Here is a 17,957-nt window from a genome sequence, read left to right as displayed (position 1 = left end):
ACATTAAATGAAGAAGGCAATCCCTCCACCCACTGTAGAGGTTAGAAATAACATAATAATAAGGTAAGTATTTTACGTAAGTTAACTTATTTAAACCTCACAAAAACCCCTGTAAAGTAAGTACTCTTATAATCTCCATCTAACGGCTGAGGAAACTGTTACTAAGAATTTAATGCAAATAATTGTCGGAGTTGGTATTCAAATCTAAACAAGGTAGATGAAGAGGCTGTGCTTTTAACCATTATGGCTTTAAATAGGGACATCTCAGCTTATGCTTGCTGTACTAACATAATTATTCATGGTGCCCCATTTCATTTTCAGAAGTCCCAATTTAGATGAGAAATAATATGGTTACACTAGCTCTAGGTGAACACGGCGGTGCTCAAAAATAAATTCTCAGTAGATCAGAAACTGTGAGGATTTGCTGAGACTGAATGCATGTACAGTCAGATGAGAGAGGAAACCAGTAACCCGGAACGTGACGGATGTAAGGAAGACTATGATCACGAAGCGTCAGTAACCGAGTGGGCCTCCTGCCTGGAGGCTGGCAGAGCTGGGGGCAGGGACAACCAGTATGGGAAGTAGTGTGTAACAATGGCAGGAATAGTGACTTCGGTTGTAAGAGATTGCAAAAATGGTAACGCTACATCTTCCACCAACAGCTGGTATCTGTTTACCCATCTCTCGAATCTGGGCTGGCCTTATGACTTTCTTTAAGGAAAAGGATGTGACAGAAGTGAACACTGCCACCTTGTGAACAAGCTTGGGCTTGCCTGGTGGAAGGTATTTGGAGAAGGACCAAGGTGCCCTAGCCGACAGCGAGCTACATGCAAGTGAAGCCCTTAGGATCAGATCAGCCAGATCCCAGCAGACCAGCTCACTGACTGCACTTCCAGCAGCTGACTACAAATGCATGAATAGGGCCATAGATGAACTGCACACTGAGCCCAGATTGCTGACCCACGGAATTGTGAGCTGAATAACTGGGTGTTATTTTAAGCCACTGAGCTTTGGGGTGGTTTGGGATGCAGCAAAAGCTAACGAGTATACCAGAAAATGCGTGCAAATATCTCCAACTTCCACTCTTCACAGGTCTAGGCAGTGTTTCTTTGGGGGTATCTGTGCCAGACAGGAACAATGCTTGGGACAGAAGGGGAGGGACTGTGTATCTAAAGTCACCTGGGAAAAAAATGAAGATCACTGAACCCAGAAAAATCGGTTGTGACATATCTTATCCAATAAGATTTATGTGGTCTATTCTTCCAGAAGATAAATCATACACATTGCAAAGTGAGATAAGAACAAAGTAAAATTTTCCAAATATCTAAGAGAAGTCTTTTTTTTTTTTTTAATCCAGAAATGATCTGTTTTTGTTATTTAATGTTGCTGTTAAAGAAGAGCCTGCCCATTAGGCCTGTTCCTTTGTATAACTCAAGTACTAGAATTACAACTGAATGTTATCATAGTCCAAAATTTTTGCTCCAACAGAAGTTATAAAAAGAGAACACTTTGCCTCTTTGAAGCAGACACTTGGTCATGCCACAAGTTTGGCTGTACATTTCAGACAAATCTGTTTCATTGCTAAGGTAAGTAAGTGAGATCAGAACCGCTCACAAGTTGGCAAAAAGTAATTGATCTCACAATATCTAGCATCGTTTTATGAATTTATTTTTTACTGAGGTGAAATTCACATATAACAGAATTAATCATTACGAAGTCTAAAATTCAGTGGCATTTAATATATTCACAATGTTGTATACCTACCACTTCTCTTTAGTTTCAATACTTTTTCATCACCTCAGAAAAACACCTGTCGTTAAGTAATCACTGCCTCCTCCCCCATCACCTGATAACCACTAATGTGCATTCCATCTCCACGGATTTGCCTAATTTGGATATATCATACAAAAGAATCATTCATTAATATGTGACTTTTTGTGTCTGCTTCTTTCTTAGCATAATGTTTTCAAGTTTTACCTAAGTCGTAGCATGTATCAGTATTCCTTTACTTTTTATGACTAAATTATACTCCATTATATGTATATACCACAATTTGTTTATGCATATATATATTCATCGATGGGCATTCGTTTCTACCTTTTGGCTATTACGAATAATGCTACAATAAACATTTGTGTACAAATTACTGTGTAGACATATTTTCATTTCTCTTGGGTATATTATATACCTTGGAATGGCATTGCTGGGTCATATGGTAATTCTATGTATAACTTTTTGAAGAATTTTATTTAAGATAGAGAATAAAGGAAAAAACAGAAACACCATTTGACTGGTTTCTGTTTCTTGGTGCCCTGAAATTTTGGTGCTGAAAAACTTTCTCTTATTGTCCATTATAAATTATTTAAAATAGGCCTAAGAATAAAAAGGTTAATGCTATTTTCAAATGATACACAAAAGTTAGAAAAAGATATATTTCAAAAAATATATATCAGGCAAATAAAATAGTATTACAGGTGAAAAACATTAAAAGAGATAAATATGTCATTATGATAAAAGAACATTTATCCCAGAAGATATAATAGTTATGACGTCATATGGAACCGACCACGGGTATTCGATATACATAGATGAAAAGCAAGTGGAACTACAAGGAGAAATAGACAAATTTATAATTATAGAATGAAATTTTAAACATACTTTCTTTTAAAGACTGACAGATCATATTTGCTAAAGATAAATTTTTTGAGAATTCAATAAGTAATTAACAGACTTTATCTAGAAGATATATATAAAATTGAAGCTATGTATAATGCATTAAGCGATATGGGGGAATGTGTAAAGTTGTGTAAGAACATTATTGAAAGTAGAACTTAATTCTGTCAGGAGCAGATAGGAAAGGCTTCAGTAGTAGAAAGCCGCCACTGGGCCCAGATGGCTGAATAGAGTTTGACTGGTGACAAGTGAGAAGGATGTTCCAGGTGGAGAAATGCACAATCTGAAACACAGAGCCCTGAAAGTTCATCATGAGTTTAACAAAGAAGATGCGAGGCAAGGATTTATATTCTGCCGAGCTGACTTTTAAGTACAAAGGCTATAGACAAACCATTACGAACACTTAAAAACTCAGAGAATATTGTCCTCATGAACTTTTCCTGAGGAATACATCAGAAAATCAGCCTCATATAATCAAAATGACTAAAGAGACCTTGACATAAAGACTGTGGCATTGATCATTATAAGCTCTAAAGTCACACCAAGAGAGATAGTCAGACTTATGTACTTCCTAATGGAAGAGAGTGGCACCGCCTGTGAAGCTGCAGTGTCAAGAAAATTGAATCTGAGTCTAATCATGATGAAGACCCAAGAGAAGTGGAGACTAATTTGAGAAAATTTGAGAGAAACCTCAGAAGCACACAGATGCCTTGTTCTATAGGAGAGAAAGAGAGAAAGGATCATGAATGACGGTGAGATTTCTAGTATAGGTCACCTTTTAGTATTTAATCCAAACCTTCTTATCTTTAGGCTGGTGACACTCTATGATGTCTTCTATGATCTCTGAATCATATCATTTGGTTTGGCCTTAATTTTGGCTCTCAATTAATTCAGATACAGACTGAATTAATCATACGGCCCAATTCCTACTGCATTATCATCAGTAGTCTGTGCAAGGTCTTTCTCTTGCTTTATTTATTCCCTGTTAACCTCATTTCCCACTTGCAGCTCCTTCCCTTCCTCAGAGGAGCATTCTAACTTATTTAATGTGTTTGTATTGGTATTGTTCTTACAAAATATGTGTTTTTGTGTGCACATGGATTTTTACTTACAAAAAAAATATGCATCTTATATATCTTAGTCTTGGGTTCTCTGCTTTCAGTCCAGATCGATATGTACATCTGATCTATTGCTTCTAATTGCTGCACAGTACTTCACATGTGTATCTACCACGTTTTACTAATCTACTGTCCCAGTGGTGGACACCCAGATTATTTCCCACTCACTGTACCGCAAACTGTTGTTACAATAAACAGCTTTGCATACATCCCTTTATGGACCTGAGATTATTTTAGCACTGGATGGAGCTTAAATGTTACCCAATGCTCATTTAATGATAATTAACAAGTATTTACTGAATGTTATTATAGTCACAGGCGCTGCTTCAGGTTCTAGGTATATAGTGGGAAATAAATTAAACAAGGTTCTTGATCTCAAATAGCTCATATTCTAGTGTAAGGAAATTGAATAAACAAATTTTTACATGTAGTAAAAAGCTCTATGCAGAATATTAAAACAGTGTAATGTACTAATGTCAGGGTGGCTATTTAGATGAGGTAGATAAGAATAAACATTGGAGTTAAGACCTGCACGATATAAAAGAGTCAGTTAAGTGAAGAGTTGGGTTAAGAGCCTTCCAGGCAGAGGGCCCTGAGGAGGGAATAACCTTGACATATGGGGCCAGCAGCAAGAAGGCCCAATGTAGGTAAACTGCAGAGGATAAGGAGGAGTGTGATGGAAGCTAAGAATTAAGTATTGCTGTGTTACCAATATTACCACACATTCAGCAGTTTAAAAAGACACAGATTCTGTAGATCAGGAACCCAGGCACAGCTCTGCCAGGTCCTCTGCAAAGTTGCAAAGTATTGGCCAAGGCTGGGTTCTCATCTGAGGATCTACCTCCAAGCTTATGAAGTTGTTGGCAGAACTCAGTTCCTTGCAGGCTGTTGGACTATGGGCCTCCATTCTTGCTGGCTGTTGGCTGTAGACTGCCCTCAGTTCCTTGCTTTGTGAGCTTTCCCAGCATGGCTGCTTGCTTCCTCAAAGCAAACAAGGAAAGAGTATCCTAGCAAGGAATTGACATCCCATCATCTTTGCTGTATTCTGTTGGTTAAAAACATGTCCTGGTCCCACCCACTCAAAGGGAGAAAATTATACAATGCATGAATACCAAGAGGTGGGGATCATGGGGGCCACTTTAGTCTGCCAGCCACAATAAGGTAAGAGAGGTTGGGAGGGGGGTTATTATCAGGAGAGCCATCATAAGTAGTATGGGGTTTTTCTAAATGGGATAGAGAACCCTTAGTAATTTTCAATAGATTTAAAATTCTTAAATATTCCTCTGTTTCATTGTCTAGGATAAACAACAGGCCAGGAGAGAAGCAAGAACTCTAGAGAAAACTATTGGTATACCCTAGATAGGAGATGACAGTGGCCTGCTTAGGTGTAGAATATATAGAAAAGTGGATAGAGTTGAAATACACCTTGAAGATAGAGTTGACAGCACTTGCTGAAGATTTATTGTGTGGCTGTTCACAGACAAACTAAGTAGTTTGCCCAAGTCACAAACTCTGTCATTGAAAGAGCCAGAATTAGTACATTAGTACTGTTTTAATTTTCTGCATGCCTAGTTCTTAATCCAGCTCTCTTTCTACTATGTCATTATGCCATTATAGATGCCATAATATATACAGTACATACTCCCTCTACTAACTCCAATTTCCTACCCTCTACCTCTCACCACCAAATAACTCAACTGCTTTGAAGGAGAGGCAGTGGTGCTGCTAAAAGATGTTTGTGGACTTGGTACCATTAATATTGCTATTGGTAGGCAGGAGTAGCAAAAGCAATAGTCTTGGAGAGGAGAATACACCTACTCCAGTCTTGGCAAGAGACCCTATCTATTCTTATATTCGGCATCTCTTGTGATGCCCCCTTCTATACATTTATAGAAGTCTGGCCAGTCCGAGCAATGTAAAGTATGAGAAAGGAGACTGTACTGTTTTCTTGATTTGTACTCTCCTGAGATGTGGGGTTTCTGTCTTCCGTACACTTTATGTAGTGTCCTACTTCCTTTTCCTAGGCTAGCCTCATGGTCAAGAACTATCATGGGATGTGTTCTTTCAAAATACTTACGTAATTTCTAGAGAAGACGATGGCATGAGACTAGAGACGGTTTTCATAGGAATAACTACCAGTTATTGAGTCTTTATTATATGCCAGGCAATATGCTAAGTACTTAACATCTGTTAGCTCATTTAATCATCAAAAAAAAACCCTGTGAATTATTATCTCATTTTAGAGGTAATAAAACTAAAGTTCTAAGAAGCCGACTTACCCTGAACTAGTGCTCTTTCCTATCTGCATCTGAATGTAAATCTCTTTCCTAGAAAAAAAATTTGCGTCTGTGGACAAACATTTAAGTGAAGTGTGTTTCATCTTCCCTCCACCCCCCCCCGCCATGTTGTTTAACTGGTTAGTTGTTAGGCATTTTGAAAAAACTGTTAGGAAGGTTTTAAAAGTCTACATCTTTTTATTTCCTATTAAAATCAACATGTTGTTTATTTCCATTCTTTATGGCCGAAGAATCATTTCATTGCCCATGTATAGGAAGAGAATATGCTTTCTCTCAGGATTTCTTTCGAGATTAAATATTCTTATTTTTAAAATAAATTTATTACAGACATCTGCTCTAAAAGCTTTAATTAAAGCAGTATGGTTTTAAAGACATTAGTTACCAAGAGACTGAAAAATATCAATATTGTGATGAGTGTGAAACAGATGTAGGAACATTCAGATCAAATAATAAGAAGTAGCTCGATTACCTCTAGGGAGGTAGAGCTTGCTCACCCCTTTTGCCGATTTTAATTCCAAACAAAAATAATTGGGCAGCTGGGAGGGAATACTGGAAAGGGAAGTAGGGAAATGACAGAGAAAAGTAAGGCAGCTAATGAAAGGAATGTTCTTAAGCCATACAAACCTTAGAATTATCCCACCTGAGAAATGAAGGAGCTGAAAAGTCATGGGTGAAGATTGCTGCTTGTGTGTGTGTGTGTGGTGGTGGTGATAATTTTCTGTGCTTTTGACTTCTCCCACAATCCTACAAAGCTCCTTTGCAATTGGAGATGGGGAGGATGAGCCTTTAGGCACAAGGATGCAGACACTGACAGTTGGAAGTCACAGGAACACATTGACAGGTCTGTAGAAGGTCAGCTGGGCACTTGTGCTGATGACTGTGAGGATAAACAGGCCTCACCCTATGTTGCTGATGGGAGTCTAAATGTAACTTAGAAACACCTATTTGGAAACATCTATCAAAACCACAACTGATTCAGTAATTCTTCTAGGGATTTCTCCTACAGCTATACTTTGAACTTTGCAAAATGATAGCTAAATAAAACTGTCCATTGTAGCATTGTTTGTAATGGCCAAAGGTTGGAAGTATCCTTAGTATTCTTCACTAGAGGACTGTTTAAATAAATCGACATCTTGATACATTTAAACAATGCAATACTATGCTGGTATGAAAGAATGAGGAAGCTTCTTGTATAATTACATGAGATGATTGCAAAGATATACTGTTAGGGAAAAAAGCAATTATGAGAACATTTGGCTAAAAAAGATGATGGTGGGAGCATACATGTGTGCATTTGTTGTATGTACATAAAAGTCTATGGGAAGATACACAAGAAACAACAGAAACAGCTAACCCTGGTTGCTTTGGAGGAAGGGAACTGAGGATGAGTAAAGGGAGACTGTTCTTTCTGTAGCGTGGCTGTATTGCATTAGCTATTCAAAATAAAATTTTAATAGTTTACAAAGAATGTTTTATCTTGAGGGTAGCAGGAAGCTACTAAGCTTTTGTTTTGGTCTTTCATTGAAGATAGAGGAATGACATGATCAGACCTGTTAGGACATACTACCAGTTAGGATGAATGCAGGATTTCAGGGAGCCTACAAGGAGAGAGAATGACTGGATAAAGTATGAACAAAAATTTAGTTCCTGGGCTAAATTTCCAATCAGGGAATATTATTTAGCCATTAATCTCCAAGCGAATGTTCTTGAGTAGATAGGGGACTCAGTCTGAAGGTAAAAAGTAACAGAGTATCTGTTCTGCATTTTATTAAATTCTGTATGTGTATTTGGCATCCGTTAATGAAGTTCAAAAGTTTACCTCTGTCCTGCATGTCAGCTTGTCTGGAAGTCACGCACCTTCTTATCTAACTCCCACACACAAAACCAATATTTCCCTTGCCCTACATCATCTCACGGCAACTAGAGACCACCCCCATAGCCCACTGAAATTATTTTCAAGTTTCATCCATGCATATATCAGTATTTCACTTCTTTTTATGGTCAAATAATATTCCTTTGTATGAGTATACCACATTTTATTTATCCATTCATCAGCTGATGGACATTTGGGTTGTTACTACTTTTGCTTATTTGAATAATGCTGCTATGAAAATTTGCGTTCATATTTTTGTGTGGAGATATGTTATCATTTGTCTCAAGTATACACCTAGGAGTATATACTTGGAATTGCTGGGTCATATGGAAACTGTATGTTTGACAGTTTGAGGAACTGCCAGACTGTTTTCCAAACTGGCAACACCATTTTACATTCTCACCAGTAGTGTATGAGAGCTCCAACCAATTTCTCCACATTCTTATCAACACTTGTTTTTATCTGTCTTTTTGATTATAGACATCCTGGTTAGGTGTGAAGTGGTATCCCACTGTGTTTTGATTTGTATTTCCCTAATGACTGGTGATGTTAGGCGTTTTTTCATGTACTTATTGGCACTTGCATATCTTCTTTGGAGAAATGTCTAATCGGATTGTATCCATTTTTAAATTGGTTTGTCTTTTCATTATTAGTTTTAAGAGTTCTTTATATATTCTTATAATACATAAAAACATATAACATGGAATAAATTATATTCTACATTATTGATGATACAAGTACCTTATTAGATATTCGACTTGCAAATATTTTCTCCAATTCCGTGGATTGTCTTTTCATTTTTTTGATGGTGTCTTTTGAAGCACAAGTTTTCCATTTTGATGAGTCCAATTTAACTGTTTTTTCTTTTGTTCCTGTGCTCTTGATGTCACATTTAAGAAATATAACTATTTTTAAGATGTATTGCTTATTAAAAATGAGTAAAAAATTATGTGAAAAATTCTGGGGTAACAAAGTGATGGTGGACAAGAAATAGTTTCTCAAATGACAAAATACCTTGTACTATTTTGGGCTTTCCTTTTAGGGTAAATTTTTTATGTTTCATTTAGTATTCTTGTCTTTTTATGGGAGAAGGAATTATGCAGGTTACTATTTATTCAAATATTTACTATTATATGTTATTATTGTGGTTTCCATTTGGACAATTAACATTTTTTTAAAATAATGAAGTATCATTTAAAAGCATTATTTGTTAATTTTCTAATTTCTAACTTGTTCACAGGAAAGTAAAAAGAAGGTAATTAAAATAATATGAAATTCTACCTCCCAAAGCTAACTCAGAGTTAAAATTTGGTTTAATAGAAAGGTCCTTGCTATATTTTAAGTAAAATTAGCCGAATTACTAAATATGTTTAGTGCAGCCCCATTTTTGTAAAAAAGAAAAATAGGTATTTCTTGAAAATATGTCTGGAAAGATGTAAGCAAAAATTATTAATAGTGGCTATTTCTGGAGAGAGTAGGTTTCATGTTTTGGGGAAAATTTTTAGTCTCATTTGATATCTAAAATAAACATATGCAATAAAAAATAAAGAGGAAATCTAGCCTTTTCTGTGTATATTTAAAACTAAAAATTTGCAAAATCACAATTGTACTAAATAGTGTTTTACATCATGTTGTTATCCTGCCTTTTTAAAAAATTCATATAAAAGATCATGCCACTGAATATTCTTTAAAAAGATTATTTTTACTTGCCGAATTATAATTTATGGGTTAGAATCACCTTATTTAACTATTTCTCTATTGTTGATTGTCTAGGTTTTTGTTTATATTTTTTCATCACTTAAAAAAGTACCGTGATTAGCATTTTTACAAATAAATTATTGTCTGCATCTCTGATTATTTCCATAAAGGTGATTCCTAAAATAAGACTATTGGATAAAAACATATGACTATTTTAAGATGTCTTATTGAATACGTTCCTTTGAAGATACAGTAACACTGAATTGCTTATTCTTTTTGGTTTCAGTTCTGCCAGTGTATTCTCTATGGAAGCAGCAAGGAAAAGGGTTGAAGGAATTTGAAATGCACACTGTGCTTGTGGGCAGGAGACCTAGATGCTTTAGGTCCTAGGAAAACTACTAAATGTCCAGAAGCTTTAATTACCTTATCTTTAAAATTAGGGGAGGAGTTTCACAGCCCTAAAATTCTCTAGTTCTCCTCAGGCTACCAGGAGAAATGCTGCACTCCACATGGTCAGAAAAGAACCAACTGAAGATACCTTTTAGTTTCTCAGATTTCTACTTAACTTACAGAATTGTTTGGTATTTGCGTCAAAATTACTAGTTGTCCTTTTTGAGTCTGTTTCCTCATCTGTAAAATGAGGACAACAGTAGAATATATCAAAAACTTTAGTTTCAGAGTAGAGTAGTTTTTAAAAGCCAATGAGATTTTTAGAGTTCATGGCACAGAGCCTGGCTCCAAATGCTCAGTAGATGGTAACCTGACACCTCTCCCTAAACCAGTGGAACTTGTTTAGAAACCTTTTCCATGTGCTAACATAGCACCTGCTACTTACCCTCTGCCTTAGCACTTCTTGCTGTGTAGTTTCCAGGACTGTAGGGCACTTGAAAGTAGTGTAGTCCATCATAATATTTCCAGTGCCCAGTTTCAATAACATGAAGCTACATTAAGTGAATGCAGCATAGCCATCCATGCAGGAACCATACATTTGCCAGACAATGCTTATTTAAAACCTTCACAGTTTCAAGGGATGTAAAGATTGGCTGTTTTTACAGAAATCAAGCTATCCATTATTTTTATTTTTCTATTTTATTGAGTTGGTTGTTTTTGCTATTTATTCCTGCAGCTTTTATTGAATTGTCAATCAGCTCCATGGGCAGGGGCTATATTTTGTCTCACTCATCATTATACGTCTATCACCCAACACATAGGAGGTGCCCAATAAATATTTGGATCTCCCTCAGCTTTATTGCAAATATAGCTGACATATAACAATAAATATTTGTTGACTGAATGTATTCTTACCACATTGATTTGAAACAACACCTTTTTTCATTTTTTAAATATATTCCTTTCTAAGCTTGGAGGTAGGGATTTTCACAAATACTGTGGCAGGACAAAGCAAGGTGTTGTAGAAAATAGGGAGTGGGGGAGAGAAAATAAACAAAACCTCAACAAATTAAAATTTGGGGGGCATGGGTTTTCATAATAAGCCAAATTCATTGGCTTTAAATATCTCTAGATCTGGAAGGAAAGCTTTTTTCTTGAATCACCTTTTTCATAAGGCATCAGGGCAGCATTATCTACTGAGGTACAATCTCCTACAAAAATTATGCTATTCTTACACAAAATGTACCATTCTGGACTTGAAATTTAATTATTTTTGCTTTTGCATTTTTTTTTCTTGATTCATTTTCTGAATCCATCTTGGGACATAAATCGGTAAAGATTTATTCAGAATTATTCTATTTAGTGGAATATTTAGGATCTAGAGCTAGATCTATATGACCCAAGGAATAGTTTTTTTCTTGGTCAATTAGAAGGCACATATTTCACAATTAATATGATTGAAATACCATTCTTAGATTCATTATCAGCTCAGGCTACAACAGGCATAACCTGTGCTGTAACTTTGTGCTTATTCGTTGATACAAAAGTGTGTCTTTTACATTTTTTTTAAACCTATGTCTACTGTTTTTATACTCTTAAGGGCAAAGGTATAGTCTTCCTCCCCTCATATTCAGCAGCTTCTGATCTTTCTCTGGTTATAAACAATGAAACAAATGGACAATCTAATATTTGCCTGACCCTCAAGGACACAAAAGGGATTCAGAGACTCAAAGCAAAAATGCAACATTAAGGTACATTATGTTACCTGAGACTGAAAACACAGATAATAACTGGAAAACTACTGTATTGAGAAATGTTAAAAATCACGGCAATTTTTGTGTGGGCTCAGCCAACACTTTTAAACTGGATCTTTGCTTCCTTGATTATATTTCTGAGTTTTCTCTGTTCTTCTCTTGCTAGTCTACATAATTTTTATCATTCTCAGGGACAAGATCTAAAACAATTCTACTTGGTGTAATAGCGGGACACAAGTTGGGTCTGAAGTATTGTTGGGTGGTGGTTTCCTCCGCCCCTTATTCGTTTGGTATGAGAAACGCTGATGTATTTTCAGCCTTTTCTCTTAATTTTATGTAACCTTACCAAAGATTTTTATCAGCTTTTTCTCCGAGTGCCAATGAATTCATCTGTTTCAAAGCGACAAACGAAACAGTCTAAATAAACACAATCTTATTATTGAAGGTTGTGGAGTCATCCACTCCGTTTTTATGGCAATGTCGGGGCATTCTGCTCTTACAAGCTGAATCCTTTCTGAGGAAACGTGGATTGTCTCTATCCTATTTTGAAGGATGGAGGTTTGGAGGTGGGGGGACAAAGGCATCCCGCACCAAAACCGGAGGCTCAAGCTCGGTTTAACTGGTAATTCCACAAAGGGCGCGTACCCTTTTCGACTGATCGAAATCACCTGTTCAAGGTCGCAATGCAATCATTACTGTTTGCAATCAGCAAGGTCCGGCAGGGCCTCGGGTTCTCCGGCTGGTCTGCTCTCCGGGTCACACCGGCCCCACCTGGTGCCTCGCAGTCTGCGCAATCGCGGGGAGAACGCGCCCTCTGGCGACCGATTTCCCGCCGCAGCTGGGCCTGGAACAAACGTCCCCCAGGCCGAGGCCGGCTGCGGCCGGGGGGCGGGCACCGGAAGGAGGCGGTGTCCCGCGGCACGAGGTTGCGCGCGCGAGCGGGTGCGGGGAGCGGGGCGCGCCTATATAAGCCACGCGCGCTGCAAGGTGAGGCCTGGGCGAGAGCGGCTGAGTTGGCGGGGCGCTCGGCGCCGCAGACGCCGCCAGAGAGGACCCGGACGGGAGAGGGAGGAGACGGGAGGAGGAGACGCAAGTGCGGGTTGGCGCCCGCCCACCCTCGCGGCGCCCCTGGCTCCCGCCGGCCTTCGAAGGCGGGCCCGGGCTGCGGCAGCCGCAGCGGGCTCGGCGGCTTGCGGAGGTGAAGCCGGGCAGCTGCTGCGGCGTGGGGAGGCGGCTGGCCCGGCGAGAGTGGGCAGGGCAGGGCGGCCGCCGCCGCAGCGAGGTGAAGGGCGGGTCGGCACTCCCGGGCGGTGCCCGGTGTTTTGCTCCAGATCGGCCTTCTTAGAGGCACCTGCAGAAGTGGCCCCAACCGTTGCCTCGGCGTCCGGAGGGCTGTGGGAAGCGCGGGGGTCGGTGCCCTCGGGGCGCTGAGTGACTTGGGGACTTGGGATCAGCGCTGGCGTGCATGGAGCCCGTTATGCCATTGCTTTGGGGGTGCTCCTAAGGGGAGTGGGATGGACACCCACGATGCGCGGGGTGAAGGCGGTGCGAGGGCCACTGACCAGGGCCGTGTCAGGCTCGCTAAGATGAGCCCTTAAACCGGTTGGGTGTGAGTGGTTATGGGTTAGTGTAAACAGCAGAAAAACAGCTCCCAGCTTGAGCGCCCACAGCTTGAGAGTACCTCGTTGCAAATGTCCAGTAGCGATGGACTTGCCTTATAGGCCCCAGAGCAATTAAAGGGAAGTTGGCGTTCTAGTTCAAGAAGCTACTCTTCAGTAAATGAGGGCTCTAAAAAAATTGCGTGTCCGGGATTTTCTTTTAAATGTCCTTGTTAACGATTGGGGCCGGGACTGGTGTTGAGTAATAAAGTAAAGAGGTTCCAGTGGCTGCCTTAAGGTCTCAATGGGGAAAGCTTATTTCCTTTTGGTCATCACTTGACCATAGAAATTATTCAGAATGCGGATTTCTGTCATGAGGAGAGAGGAGCTCTGATTAGCAGTTCTCTATGTGGAGGATCGAGTCGCTGGAAACATTCCCCATGTTGTAGATTTTGCCTACGCAGAGGCGCTAGTGCTTGGCACTAATTGCCTTAAAAGTAGTGAGATGGAAGCACGTATCTAAAATACCGTTGGGTTTTGAGCTCACTTCTGTGAAAGAGAACTTTGAGGGAGTGGATCTAGACTTTTCAGAGACATTAAAGCCTGAATGTGTCCCTTTAGTCCTAATTTGTTTTTATATTTAACTTTTTTCGCCCCTTCCCTCCTTCAGCCTCATCCGTTTCAATGGTGCAACTCTCTTCATCTTTGGGTTACCAGTCACCTTCAGGCCCTTCAGAGGAGGGGAGAGAGGGGAATATGAAGTCAGCCAAGCCGCAACTGAACCACAATCAGCATGGGGAAAGCCAGCGAGCCATGAGCCCCTTGCAGTCAACTCTTAGTTCTGCTGCCTCTCCTTCCCAAGCATATGAGACCTATATTGATAATGGACTCATATGCCTTAAACACAAAATTAGAAACATCGAGAAAAAGAAGGTAACTTTTTTGTTTTTCCGTCCCAGCTGGATATATGCACCATCTTAAATAAGGATTAAGGAACTGACATCTTGGCTTTCAGTCAGGGCTCATAGGTATTACTTCTTAAAGATTTAATAACCTTGGGATTTAGCTGGTCGAAAACATACAAGCAGGCTAAATATTGGATATATTAAACATTTTCTGTTTGATTGGTCTGCATAACTGAGTAAAAATATCCTTCATAGTAAAATAATGCATGCTGCTGTTGAAATACTTGAAGAGCTAGCTACTTTAGGTAAGATTAATTCCTTGAGTGTATTAATGTATTAATGTTTGTATTAATGTATTAATGAGTGTAAGTATTAATGTTTCTTTTCACAGATTGCCTTTTTTTTTTTAAGCTTGTTTTCCTTGCGACTTTCTGCAGCAGTTGATATTGCAGTATAAGTGCTGCAGTCATTGGAAGCTTTAGTGATGGTAGAGCCAGAAAATGTTTTAGCACTCATTTTTGTGTTGCTAGGTGATCGTTTGAGATTGGTAGGTGAAAGCATTGTAGAGAGCTTTGTGAAAGGACTCAAGGGTTATAATTAGCCTAATGTTACAGTAAATGCTGATGGAAAGATCCAAATCATTCCTTGTTTCCTGAGTCATGTAGCCTATGAAATAGTACTGCGTGTGGCTTTGTTGTGTCATGATTGTCTTTGCTTGTGATGGTAAGATGAGTGATTAACTATCTAGACCTAGGAACTCTTATATTTTTATGCCGAGACCTAGTTAAACTCTAGGAAAGTTGCTTTTAATGGAGTGTGAAGAGATTTTTATAAGTCCGATTGACTCTGTTTCTTTACTTTAAAAAAAAAAAAATTTAGAAATACACACTAGGAAGGTAGTGAAGATAACGAAGAAGGGTCAGTTACTAGTAGCTTCTCTGTAGCCCTAGTTCTCACCAGTCATTTTTGAATGCATGCAGTTGATCACAAGTGTGATAAGGTGAGTGTGCCTGGGTCAGCACAAATTCCCTGCCACTATGGGAAACTAGTGAAAGCAGGATCTATTCAAAGCAGGATCTATTGATGGAGACTCATTGATGTCTTTCCCCAGGTGGAGGAAGTACATTTATAGGTATATGCCTGTACTCTGGCTTGATTACACTACCTCTTTGAATACCTATCAGCGTACCAATGCTTTTGTTTTAGGCTTCTGGGAACACATTTTAAAGCCATAAAGCCAAAGAGGAAGAGCTTAAACATTGCTTTTAGAATACCGTGGTGGTTCTTGTCTTTTTTTATGGGAACAATAAATGGAATTTATTTGTCATGTATTTACTTAAATGTAAAATTTAATATGAAAAATAGCTTTAAATTGAAGCTACTATAATGCTAGAAATCTTTTACATTTCTGTTCTTCCATTTCTTCTGATAGGAAGTTTCCTATCAGACAAATGCCACATAATTCAACAGGTAACTAATCGTTTAAACATCAGGTTGGAGTAGGATTTCTCAGCCACCGCACTATTGACATTTTGTGCCACATGATTCTTTGTTGTGTGAGATTGTCCTGTGCATTGTAGGATGTTTAGCAATATCCCTGGTCTCTACCCACAGGATGCCAGTAGCGCTCTTCACCTCCCTCTCATCCCCCCAAATTATGATAACCAAAAGTATCTCCAGACATTGTCAGATATTCCTGGGGTACACACTTGACCCTTATTGAGCACCACTGGGTTAGGGGCATATGATTAACTACATAGAAAAGAGAAGCTATTAAGAGAAAAGGATTTATTACTGGCTTAATAAACCCTTTGAATTTTTGTGCTTCCAGACTAACGTTGATTGTGTGTAATGTTTTTTTTTTCCCCTGACTGGAACTCAAGTTCTTTTGCTCCCTGCCTGTTAGTAAAATAGTATTTTTGCAGTTGCTAGCTTACATCAAGAACTTTGTTTTTGTAAGAAACAAAGTCTAATATTTAGCTTGTTTCAGAGTTTTATATCAGACTATAATAGATACAAGTTTCTCTTTTGTAGCTCAAACTGGAAGATTACAAGGATCGCCTGAAAAATGGAGAGCAACTTAATCCAGACCAATTGGTAAGTGATTTATAATCCTTTGGTCAGACTTGCTGGTTTCCTTTTCTTAATAAAACTCTAGGTGGATTTGGTGAGACCAAAGATTTGATAGGCCAAAAAAAAAAAAAAAAAAGTGACATCTGACCTGTTTTTTTTTTAAACTTACTATAAATATTAGACTATTACAGCTTTTAAAAATGTTGTTTACTTGTCCATGGTATACCTGGTAATTGCAAATTTTATCTAATTTGGTGGAGGAGAGTTTTTGCAATATGAAATTAAAAAAAAATGTTTCATTGATGTTTGCCATTTTGACCTGATCACATCTCCTGGATAAGAAGGGACAAAATTAGTCTAAAAGTTATTTGATCTACCTTGTACATCTATTATCTTTTATCTTTTCAACTAAGGTTTTTGCTTATGTATTAGTTACTGGCATTCAAGGACTTTTCCCTTGCCATATTGACTTTTGTCACTGGCCTTGAATTTTTGTGATGTAGTAAATTATACTTTTGCTGAGGCACAGATTTGAATTGTGTGAGCTCTGGAAATGATGTGCTCACATAGCTGGTAAGAGGAATTTCAGCATGGCTTTGTTTTTAAGTAGTCATGTTCAATAACTTTTATGGTGATAAAACTTTTCTTTGCGTAAATATTCTTGAAAGAAGTGTTCTGTTATAGTAGTATTGTTGATTTTGGGAAACTATGGGGAGGGGTGGTGGAGGTAGGTAGGTTGGTGGTTCTCATGGTAGCTCTCTAAGAGATGTTGAGGACATGCTATATTTCAGAGCTCTAGCCAAGCAAACTGTAATCTCAATATTTCATTACCATCTTCATAACTATATGTTGCTTCTATAATATTAACTTTGATTTCTCTTTTGTGAAATATGCTGACAACCGCCAAATCTGTATTGCCAATGGATTAATCCTTGGACTCTAGATTCCTATGTCCAGTTGCCTATTTGACATCTGATTTCACCTTGCCCCCCAAACCTGTACCCCCTCTAATCTTAGCTATGTCAGTTAATGGCTTGATAGAAGGATGGTTGCCAGAAACCCTGTAGAAGTTTTCTCTTTTCTCTTTATACCTTACATCTACCCCATCAGCAAGTTTGATCAGTTCAACTTTCAAAATAAATCTAGAAACTGACCATTTTTCATAAATTCCATTTCTGTCATCCTGGCCCAAGCCATATCATCTTTCATCTGCATAACTGTCATAGCTTCCTTACAGGTTTTTCTATTCTGCTATCTCTCCAAATCTATCCTCGCTATAGTAGCCTCAGTAATCCTGTTCAGATGCAAGTCAGATGGTCATTCCTCTGCTCGAAAAGTCCCCATTGATTCTCATCAGGGTGGCAGACTGTCCTAACTTTGGCCTACAAAGCTCTACCAAATATGCTCCCCACTTCCTTTCAGATCTTTATTGCATTTCCTACATTTCTCTCCCTTTTTTGCTTCACTTCAGTTATACCGGCCTCCTCGGTGTTTCTCAAGCATCCCAGGCACACATCTACTTTAGGGCTTTGCACATGCTGTTCCTACTACCTGTTCAGTGTCCACCCTCCAGCTTTT

The 17,957-nt window shown here is 38.6% G+C and overlaps 1 protein-coding gene across 13 annotated transcripts in view; it reads left to right on the top strand.

Annotated features, from left to right (window-relative positions):
• The first annotated feature begins 12,659 nt into the window (after positions 1-12,659).
• Positions 12,660-17,957, top strand: part of CAPRIN2 (caprin family member 2) — a 39,563-nt gene continuing 34,265 nt past the window's right edge. For 10 of the 13 annotated variants that reach the window (XM_025047340.1, XM_015590029.2, XM_025047341.1 and 7 more), the window contains exons 1-3: positions 12,675-12,790; positions 14,072-14,334; positions 16,341-16,403. In XM_025047340.1, the coding sequence (XP_024903108.1) occupies positions 14,086-14,334; positions 16,341-16,403 (312 nt within the window). In that variant the 5' untranslated portion in view covers positions 12,675-12,790; positions 14,072-14,085. The other 3 variants (XM_015590031.2, XM_015590040.2, XM_006912752.3) reach the window with 2 other exon arrangements.

This window comes from Pteropus alecto, unplaced genomic scaffold (assembly GCF_000325575.1).
Source record: "Pteropus alecto unplaced genomic scaffold, ASM32557v1 scaffold103, whole genome shotgun sequence".
NCBI classification, from domain to species: Eukaryota; Metazoa; Chordata; class Mammalia; order Chiroptera; family Pteropodidae; genus Pteropus; species Pteropus alecto.
The sequence above is the reverse complement of the archived record's forward strand: the minus strand, read 5'-3'. Positions and strand labels throughout refer to the sequence as shown.